Raw genomic sequence first — 10,815 nt, forward strand, 5'->3', positions numbered from 1 at the left:
AATTTTTAATTCAACTATATCTTGATATTGGTGATTGATCAAGATATATATATTTTTTATGATAAATCAGACCCAATTTTTTTAACCTTATAAGATCTACCAAAGTACCAATGCTATTATTGAAAAAAGCAGCCAGTAATTTCTAAAAAACAGCAACTATGACTTAAAAACTAAAAAAGAATCTTATATTTCCAAGAGAAAAAAAAAAACTCCTTTGTATTAACGAGGTTGTACCAATTTTCAAAAAGTAAAGGTAAAAAAATATAATTACTGCAACCGTTATCAAAAAATAAATTAAAAATATCCTCTTCTCTCCAGCTCACGCGGAAAAGCGCGAGCTCCAGCCAATTCAAAATTTAAGCTCCAAAAATAAATTAACTCTCAAATCCCCTCCTTCTGCGAATTCATAGCTTCTACACGCTCCTTAAAATTTCCCTAATTTTTCCACGCATAGAGCGTTTATTACAAACTCGACATTTAAAGCAAAATGGTGATAAATCTCGTTAAGCTCGCGCCTCACTGTCGAGCACTTGCAATTACTCGACCTGAAATACTAGATTCCGATCCACAGCTCTTCCATTTTGAGGTATACGTATTATTCCTGTCGTATAATTTGTCCTCTTGCAAGAAAAGTGTGGTTTTTGGAATCTAAGATATCTTCCTAGGTTTTGCTAATCTTCTCCGTGATTACTGTTTCCTTTCGTTGATTGGTTTTCAATTTTCTTTGCATTAAGATATTGCCGATCGTTGCAGATCCTGGATTTCTTCTTATAAGTGAATCATTGAAAATATTTTCGTGGTTTTACGATCCTACTTTCTTCTCCCTTTTCTTTGGTTTAATTTTAGGCACAGTATTCTGAAATGTTTGGGTGATTCAGTTGTTGAAGAAGGGATTTTTTTTAGATTGGATTACAGGGATTGATATAGGGTTTTGTCTTTTCTTCTATTTGTAGATTTCGGGGTTAGAAGATACGTCTGAAAACCATGGTGAAGGAAACCCAATATTATGATATATTGGGAGTGAAAGGTGATGCATCTGCTGCCGAGATAAAGAAGGCTTATTATCTCAAGGTGATATGTGCTTCCTATTTATGCTCCACTTTGCTTTATTTCCAACCACAAAAATAAAGAAACCATCATCGCTCCCTTGTTCTAGGGGTGTCAATTCGGGTTAGCGGGTTGGGTTCGGGTCGAACCCGGAACTGACCCGGCGACCCGAACCCGACTCGGCACTGTTTAGGTCAACCCGAACCTGACCCGTTTTTAAAAACGAGACGGGCCAGGTTTCTGGACCCGAACCCGATCCAATTCTGGTCCGAGTCAACCCGACCCGACACGAATGACCCGAAGTTGACCTAAAATTTCTAATTTTCGGGTGAAAATCGGGTAAAAAACGGGTCAACCTCGGGTTTTCGGGTCAAATATGAGTTTTCGTGTCACTTTCGGGTCACTTTCGGGTCAATTTCGGGTTGCTGGGTCAACCCGAACCCGACTCGATTTTTAAAACGGGTTGATTTGTTCAACCCGAACCCGACCCGTTTCGGGTTCGAGTTGACCCGAATTCGGTTTCGGGTTGACCCGAACCTGGATTTTTCCGAGTCGGATTCGGGTCGTGTTTCGAGTCATGTCAAAAATTGACATCCCTACCTTGTTCTCTCCAAAATGTGATAAAGATTGAAATCTATAATGCTAACTAATCCTCTTGTAATTGTGATATAATAATTCCAAAAATTCTATCACAAGGGCTGGCACATCTTCGTAAGGATGAGATTTATGCTTCGTTTGGGATGGTTTTTTTATTGCTTATTAAAACAGTTCTGTAGTACAAATTTTTGTACTACAAATTAAGTTGTTTTGAGAAGCACTAAGAAAAGGTTTCGTTTGGGACAACTTTTTTTTTATTGTTTTTAAAAATAGAGTTTTAGTAAAAAAATTATTATTTTTTACTAAAACTCTGTCTTAAAAAGAAATAAAAAATTCGTTCATAAAAAGTCTTAATTTGACAATAAAGTACCTCTTTATCTTCACCATCTTAAATTTTAAACTCTATTTATCATCTTTTCTTAAATAGTCCATAATAGTACTTATTTCGCTTGGCTGACCCATGCCGTGCAGCGGCGGAACAAAGTACCGCATTCGGGGGGCAATTCCATATGTGATTACTTTGAATAAGTGTGATTACATATGTGATTACTCATATTATTTATTAAAAAATTGATTAAATACTAAGAGATATTTAAATCATTCTAATTTTAAGAATGATAAATCTCCTTTAATTTAATTCGTCAATGATAAAAATCTCGGAGATCCAGAAGCTGCTCATAATTTTCAGGTAAATATTTTAAGTTTTCATTATTTTGTGCTTACATTCTGTTTTTGAATATGAATGAACTACACGTCTAGTATAAATCTTTTGTGCTTTCCCTGTGATCTTTCTAGAAACCTATATACTACACATGCACGGATGCATGCATCCACACTCGTGTATATATAATAAATCATCATTATTGCTATTTGAGAGTTTTATTAAATCATATTTTATATTTTTATTAATTTTAAATTTTGTTAAAGCTCAAGAAGTACTCTTTGTGAAAGTTTTTTTTTATTTTAATTCTTTGTGAAAAGTATGCCTTAATTCACAACCATTTATAAACTCTGATATAAGCTATATTTTAATGCAAAATTCTTTGTCTGTTATATGAATATAGGTTGCCACCTCGAAGGTTGGTGGATAGGGAACTATCTTAATTTTTTACATTTTTTTTTAATCTTTTAAGGGAATTTATCTGAGAATAATTCTTCATATTTCACCATAATTATTGATATATCATCAAAAAATTATCTTGATCAAGCACGAATCTAGAGATATATTTAAATTTGAAACTTTTGAAATTAAATCCGGAGCCATCTAAACTCTGATTTCAGCAAACTTATAGTCAAATTGAACATTTCAAAAAGACAAACCCAATGACACCAAATTTGATCCCATCCGAGCTCAAATGGGTTCAAATCAAGAGCTCGAAGCACATTTAGAAAGTTCAAAACATAAATTGGATGACCAAATGATATTCAAATGTGACATGCTTATATTCGAATCGAGCGGCTCGACAAGACGAATCCAACGAGCCCAAGATCGTCGAATTCTGACATCATTAAGACACTCAAATGCTCGATAAATGGTCTATGATCAAGAGAATCAATATCGGTTGTCCATCAAAAACACTCCCAACATACCCTTAACATTATGTCAATTTACTAGCCATGCTACTCTTAGAAAATTATAAATAAACCCCTCATTCTTTATTAAGAGGATAGCAAGTAAGCGAAAGAAGAGAAGAGAGAGAAATTTGAGAGCTCTCTTGCCACCTGACTTCTCCTCCTCGACCACGGCCTGATCGCCGACCGTTGCTTGACTTCCGCCCGGCCACAGATCGTCGTTGGACTTCTACTCAACTACCAACCATCGTTGGACTTTCACCCAACTACAAACTGTGGCCCGACTTATGTTCGAAAACCTATCGTCACCAGATTTCTGCAAGGCTGACAGTCGTCAGACTTATGCCCGACCGTCATTATTTACACAAAGTTCAACCCACTTCTTGGACTATTATAATCTAACAATCCTCATATTTAAAGACGATCCTTATAATATGTTCAAACAATAGTGGAATCTTTTCAACTGGATGTGGCCCCATGTCTTTTTTCCTTTTTCAAGATCTTCCACGTAAAAATTCTGATGTTTTTAAATTCTTAGATTGTGTGCTGGATATCCGTGCAATGCGAGGATGAAAAATTCTCTTACTTTACAGCCGCAAATATTCTAGTCCACAACCATTATGAAAAATAACTAATTGAAAAAAGTACACTATTTTTCTCTACTGTGAATTACGTAAATTTTAGCTGCATGATATGTAGCCACAAAGCTGTAATAAAGTAATAAGCATAGCATCCCAAATGACTAATAGCATAGGCATTAATGCTATTGTCCATGGAGAGGAAAACTTTAGTTATTGTTTTGCAGGAAAAATGATAAAATCTTGTAAAGGTTTCTATTAAAAAAAAAACAAGTAGTGAAACGGATAACAGATGAAGGTTATTGTTAGGTTGCAGCAATGTAATGATGAAGGTTGCAATCATGGGAAAACAGAAAGGCCGCAGGTTAGCGCAAGGAAAATTAGTACAAATAACTATATAATAATCACAATAGGAAATATGTGATTGTGAAATTATACGAGTTCTCCAAAATTCGTCATAATTTTTCGTTGTAATTTACGTGCTTCAAAAACTCAAATACTACACCTTTTTGATAAGCACAGCAAGAAGTATGTTCTTCGATTTGACATATTAAAGTTTTTGTAATTGCTGCTAATTGTTCATCAGGTTGATTTGATCTAGCCACATATTGCGGATTTTATAATCAGAAGTTGCTACTTCATGAATAAAGAAATTATTACCTGCAGAGTCCAGATGCGTTTGGACTCCAATTAAGATTTTGTTTGAGACGACTTTCTTATTGCTTATTAAAGCAGTTTTTTAACATAAAATTTTTAATTTTTATACTAAAAAGTTGATTTAAGAAGCAATAAAAAAGCCGTCACAAACGAAGTCTAAATCAAGCCATATCATTTGTACATAGAATGGGTGTATATTATACACATTCTATGTACAAATCATATGATTTGATTTTATTGGAGTCTGAATGCGAGCTATACGTAATAATTTCTCTTATGAATGACACCTTGTTTCTAAGTTCCTTATTTGAGCATATATATATCCATGCATTGGTACAACTACAATTTTTTCGTTTTAATTAATAGAAGAAGCAGTGGATTCATTCCTTTCAGTTATATGGTAAGTGGTGTTATGCCTTTTGATTGATATGATTCTTTCTTTTCTTAAGGCTCTAGGAGAGGCTTATCAAGTTCTTAGTGATCCAACTAAGCGCGATGCTTATGACAAATATGGAAAGGATGGTCTTCCTCAGTAAATGCAGAAGCCTATGCTGGATTGTTTCCTAATGGAATTATATGAACTTACGGTTTCGTTTGGGACGGCTTTCTTACTGTTTCATAAAGCAAAATTTTAGAATTTTTATACTAAAAAGCTGCTTTAAGAAGCAGAAAGAAATTTGTCCCAAACGAAACCTATATTTATAACCATTGGTAGATAAAATCTACATTTCCATTGTTGTTTGCATAATTATCAAGTGTTGGTTCTTGAAGAAGGAAAAGCTTCCATGTGACAAACTATTAAATGGTTGTCTACATCACTAATTGGTATAGATGTTACTTGCTTTCCCATGTTCAAATTTCATAGCTTATGATTTATTTCATGAAAAAAAATATATCAATTTTTCAAAAATTGACATTATTAAAAGTTAATGGTAAATCACAATGATTTGATATACGTGTCATAAGAATCTATCCTATTTTAAGCTAAAAACAATTCTCATTAGCATCTTGCTCTAATACCACTTATAAGTCTATGCTTATATTGAGTCTATATCCACATAATCAAAGCTCCAATATATTACGATGAATCAAAATTTGATAGTTAAATCATTTAAAATAACGAAGTAAAAGCGCAAAATCACCTTCTCTATGATCCATTAGCTTTGAGTGGCTGCTTGTAATAAGTGCTTTTCGAAGATGGAGGTTTCGTTTGGGACGATTTTTTTATTGTTTTTTAAAGCAGTTTCCTAACATAAAAATTAAAATTTTTGTACTAAAAAATTGCTTTAAGAAGCAATAAAAAAGTCGTTCCAAATGAAGTTGAATTCTATGAGCCCTTCAACTTGTTAAATGAGTGATGGGGATGCCAATTATCAATGGTGGTTGCTGAAGGTATATATAATATTGAGAAAGGAGGAAAATAAATAATGGTGGAGGCTTTTAGGAATGTTATATTCATTTAATTGCCTAACCTATCAAAGCTATAAAATTAATTATAATTTTATGATTTATAATTTATTGCATAAAAATTTTTAGGCTATAAAATTAAGAATTATAAAGATTAATAGCAAGCATATTTCAAATGAATAAGAAATAACTTCAAAAGATTTCTCTAAGATAAATCACTAAAATGTACTTATAGGATGTATTCAAAATAATTCATTTTTTAGTCTAATCACCTATCATAAATTCATATTAAATAAATTCAATCCAATTATTTATTCTTTGATCCCATTAATATGTATAAAAGTTTATATTATTATTATTATTTTAAAAAATAAATATTATTAAATATATAACTTAAATTTATAATATTAAAAGAATAATATTTTTCTTTTTAAATATACCTTTCAAAATATTTTTTTTTTCTTAATTTTTAGAATAATATATACCACAAGCATAAAGCGTTTATTACAAGCTCGACATTTAAAGCAAAATGGCGATAACTCACATTAACTTCGCGCCTCACTGTCGAGCACTTGCAATTCCCTGACCTTAAAGAACTTATTTTACGAGATTCCGATCCACAGCTCATCCATTTTGAGGTATACGAATTATTCCTGTCGTATAATTGGTCCTCTTGCAAGAAACGTGCGATTTTTGCAATCTAGATCTCTTCCTAGGTTTTGCTTGTCTTCGCCGTAGATTACTGTTTCCCTTCACAATTGTCTCTGCATCAAGATATTTTCGATCATTGATTACTTCTATAAGTGAATCATTGAAGACATTTTTCGTGGTTTTGCGATCCTAGTTTCTTCTCCCTTTTCTTTGGTTTAATTTTAGGTGTAGTATTCTGAAATGTTTAGGTGATTCAGTAGTTCACGGAGGAAATTTGTTAGGTTGGATTACCGTGGCTGATATTGGGTTTTGTCTTCTCTTCTATTTGTAGATTTCGGGGCTAGTAGATACGTCTGAAAACCATGGTGAAGGAAACCCAGTATTATGATATATTGGGAGTGAAAGCTGATGCGTCTACTGCCGAGATAAAGAAGGCTTATTATCTCAAGGTGATAAGAGCTTCCTATTTGTGCTCAACTGCCCTTTATTTCCAAGAAATATGTTGCTGTTTTAACGACACATGAGAGCTAAATAACATCTTTTTATTTGTAAGGGTTGAAATTTAATCGCCATTTTGGTTGACTTCTCTTTTTGTCTTGTCTTTATATTCTTGACCTGTCAAAAATTTTTTTTGGGTCACGATAAATGGTGAAAAAACTGTCATTTTTGAGGCAAAAGGTCACCCGGCAAGTAATTTATTACTGCAAATTGCTTATGATCGTTGCTTGTAGAGGTCATAAAAGCATTTAGAAGTTTATATTTCTACCTTTTCTCAAAAAAGTCGTGCATGATTCACTTGATTTCATCACGATCATTTGGCTTGAAAAGGTTGCTCGCGACAAGAGATTTTAGAAACTCAACCAACCGATTAGGCAACAATGATGTCGTAGGTGGCGGTGGTGATGGATTTGTACTGGTTGTGTTGGAATGGAAGATGAATGTGCCATTATGTTTTATTTCTACATTTTATTTTCTTTTGGTAGTTTCAATGCCCATACAAATTTAAATTCATGCAATTTTGAGCTTATTGGCATCATCTCATCTAGACAATCATTTTAACTATAGGTTTTCAAAAATTAGAGTTTGTTTAGCTCTTTAAATAGTTTTTAGATGATTTTCATTATATTTCTAAGTGAACTTTTTGAAATTGTTTGGACTTGATTTGGATATTTTTGAATTAATGGGAACATCTCAACATGTTGTTGATTCTACTATTAGTTTGCTGAAATCAAAGGTCGAATATCTCAAAATTAATTTTTAGTTTTTGGTTTTATAATTTGAGTGTTCTTCAGTTATGGAGGTTCACTTAATAGACGAAAGATCTTTTATTGTGATTTCTTCATGTGGCAAAAGCAACCTGCCCTCATGATTGTTTTATCCTTATGAAGTAAGGGAGGAGTGGAAGTTAGGGATTTGATGGCATTTAAAGTGTTTATTCTCTCATTAGGATAGAAGATCAGGATCCAAGGAGACAAAAGGAGAAGTTTGAACAAATAAAACATCTGAGATGTCTGCTTGGAAGTTTTAAAGAGGATTCAGAGCTTTGGAATTATGTATAAAATCCATATTTATATCTATAGAAATTTGTCCATAATGTGTAGAAATTGGGCAAATTTATAAATTTCAAGATGGGGATTTTCGCTTTGTATTTGAATTTACTAAATTGTCATCTTGAATTGGATGATCATAATTTTTGTTTGCTCTCCTTTGAAAGGCTTTGTTGCTTGCCTTCATTTTATCGTCTCCAAATGTGTGCATGTTTGTAACACACTCCCTTGGCTTTGCTCTCGTGAGCGGCTTTGTCACTTGCCTTCTCTATCTTGCTACCATGCTTGCATGTCTGGGGCCTTTGGCTTGCGCGTCTAGCCTGGGCTTTCCAGCAGTAATGCTCCCTTCTGATGGCTATTGTCGAGTCATCTAAGTTTGCAAACCATCTTTCATTTTCACTCATCGATCATTGCTCTCTCTTGGGGACAATGTTCACTTTTCTTAGTTCCTGATTTGCTCCACTGGTCCTAACCTCTTTTTTGTGCTCCTCTTGGATTTCTCTTTCATTGCAATCATCAGTGCCCCTTTTCCGGTTGATCTGATAATGTCAAAAGCTCCTTTGAGTGTTTTTACACCCTTCGTTGTTCTTTTGCAAATTTGGTGGATGGTTTGGCAGGTTTCACTTCTGTCATTTTTCCTTAATTCCCTTTATTTTTCATTAAGGCTTATGTTTACCTTTAAATAGTTTAGGTTGGAGATATCTTCCTTGCAAGTGTGATATAATAATTCCAAAAATTCCATCACAAGGGCTGGCCACATCTTCTTCATAAAGAGATTTAATTTGACAACCAAGTACCTCTTTATCTTCATCTCTTAAAATTTAAACTCTACTCATCATCTTTTCTTAAATAGTCAATAAGAATACTTCTTTCACTTGGCTGACCCATGCCTGGTGGATTCTAGCAGTGATTAAAAGTGGGTGGAGTTGATTGCTTACTTCCAAGCAACATAGCTGTAATGCAAATGTGGTAATTTATCCCCATTTGTGTGACATAATGACCTTTGTATTTGAAGGGTCCTACTATCTTTTTAGCTGTTGTGTAGTTCGGTGCCCTGCTCCGTTGTACGCTTGTTTGATGGTTAGGTAGTGGGGCAGGTAGAGACCATGATATATTTGCACTGAAGGTTGTTTGACCATTAACCACTCCATTACATCCTGCCAAGCTACTCTAAATCAGGGAAGGAGATGGCTTTCTCCTGCTTTTCCCCTTACACAAGCCCCTCATGTTTTCAAAAACATGGATATCAAAGCGGAGGATTTAAATCATCATCCAAAATGCACTAACTATCAAAATAGTTGCACCTAACTGCAACATGCCCGATGTTACATCTTCACGCTTGGCTTTGTTCAAGCCCACCTTAATTTTGAGCATCTATCCCAAAGGTTTTTTCTATAAGTATCTTATCATCGTCCAAATGGTTCAATCTTTTCCTCCCATGGTATTAATATATTTCACAATCACAACTTTGTTCTTTGATATATGGATGCATTCTTCTGTTGAAAATTTGTGCATTTCTCTCTATTTTCAATGATTACTTTATTTTTCTATTTAGATAAATAATGATGCATACTGCCAGTAAAAATATTTATATTGCCTGCATCTTTCCCTTTAAATTGATTGCAGATGAGTCTCCGAGAAATCTGCTAGCTTGGAGTTCCCTGAATTTTTTTCTAATTTGTTAGGGCCCTTTTATCTGCCCCGATAAATCTCCTTTTATTTAATTCGTTAATGATTTGTTAGGCAAGGGTGGTGCATCCCGATAAAAATCCTGGAGATCCAAAAGCTGCTCATAATTTTCAGGTAAATATGTGAAGTTTTCATTATTTTATAGCTTACATTGTGTTTTTGAATATGAATGAGCTGCACGTTAAGTAAAAATCTTTTAAGCTACCCATGATGCTTTCCCTGTGATCTTTCTAAAACCTATACTAATGCAGGACATATATGAAATTATGATTTAGATAAGGATTTTGCACGCTTAATGCTTAAGAACAAATTAATTAAATCTTGATTGTGATTCAAACAATGAATTAAAATACAAAGAGTGGTAAACACTAGCTTAGACCAAGCTACTTGCAAAAAGTAAAAGCCACAAAACAACCAATTACTCTTAACATTGCATACAAGATAGGTTTCAACAAGAAATCCCTAATTTAACAATATGAGCAGTGCTATGAAAGATCTCTCACACAATTCTACTAAACACTAAGCTTTAGCAGAAGGAATTAACATAACTTTTCATGAATCAATTAGAGCTACAATTGAAAGCAACTAGAAGGATATAGGATTTGGAGGAAGTGTCTCACCTTTGTCCTGGTTTAGAAGAAAATTACCGATGGATGGGACAGTGGACAGCGAGCATTTAGAATCAGGAATCCGTAGACAGCAACCAAGAGCCTTCTCGAACCAAGAACAGCCGGTAAGAAGCACTGAATCTCTGGACAGCCCCTGATCTTCACTGGACAGAAACTAAGAGGTCTCCTTGGACAGTTCTCTTGCTGATTTTGATATTTCTGGATAGATGACAGCAACCAGGGCTGCTCCCATCAGCTGGACAGCAAAGTGGATTGCAGGAAAATCTGTGACAGCCTTTGAGGAATTTCTGGACAGCAATAGAGCAGGTTTTGGAGGCTAGGGTTTGATGTGGGTGGTGGGTAGAGAGGGTGGAGAGGGGAAGGGAGGGAGTTAGGGAATTAATTCCTTTTATTGGAACCCAAGATTGGAAAGAAAATAAATGGGGAAGATGGCATTGGGGG

The 10,815-nt window shown here is 34.3% G+C and overlaps 1 protein-coding gene across 4 annotated transcripts in view; it reads left to right on the plus strand.

The window, feature by feature from the left end:
- Positions 1 to 555: 555 nt before the first annotated feature.
- LOC110096298 (chaperone protein dnaJ 10) overlaps positions 556 to 10,815 on the plus strand; it is a 34,984-nt gene continuing 24,724 nt past the window's right edge. The window contains exons 1-3 of one of the 4 annotated variants that reach the window (XM_020822174.2): positions 556 to 586; positions 6,841 to 6,958; positions 9,800 to 9,859. In XM_020822174.2, coding sequence (XP_020677833.1) covers positions 6,872 to 6,958; positions 9,800 to 9,859 — 147 coding nt within the window. In that variant the 5' untranslated portion in view covers positions 556 to 586; positions 6,841 to 6,871. Of the gene's footprint in view, positions 587 to 4,864; positions 4,984 to 6,354; positions 6,497 to 6,595; positions 6,735 to 6,840; positions 6,959 to 9,799; positions 9,860 to 10,815 lie in introns of those variants that run through there. The other 3 variants (XM_020822172.2, XM_020822173.2, XM_028692903.1) reach the window with 3 other exon arrangements.

Source organism: Dendrobium catenatum, unplaced genomic scaffold, assembly GCF_001605985.2.
Source record: "Dendrobium catenatum unplaced genomic scaffold, ASM160598v2 fragScaff_scaffold_186, whole genome shotgun sequence".
Classification (NCBI taxonomy): domain Eukaryota; kingdom Viridiplantae; phylum Streptophyta; class Magnoliopsida; order Asparagales; family Orchidaceae; genus Dendrobium; species Dendrobium catenatum.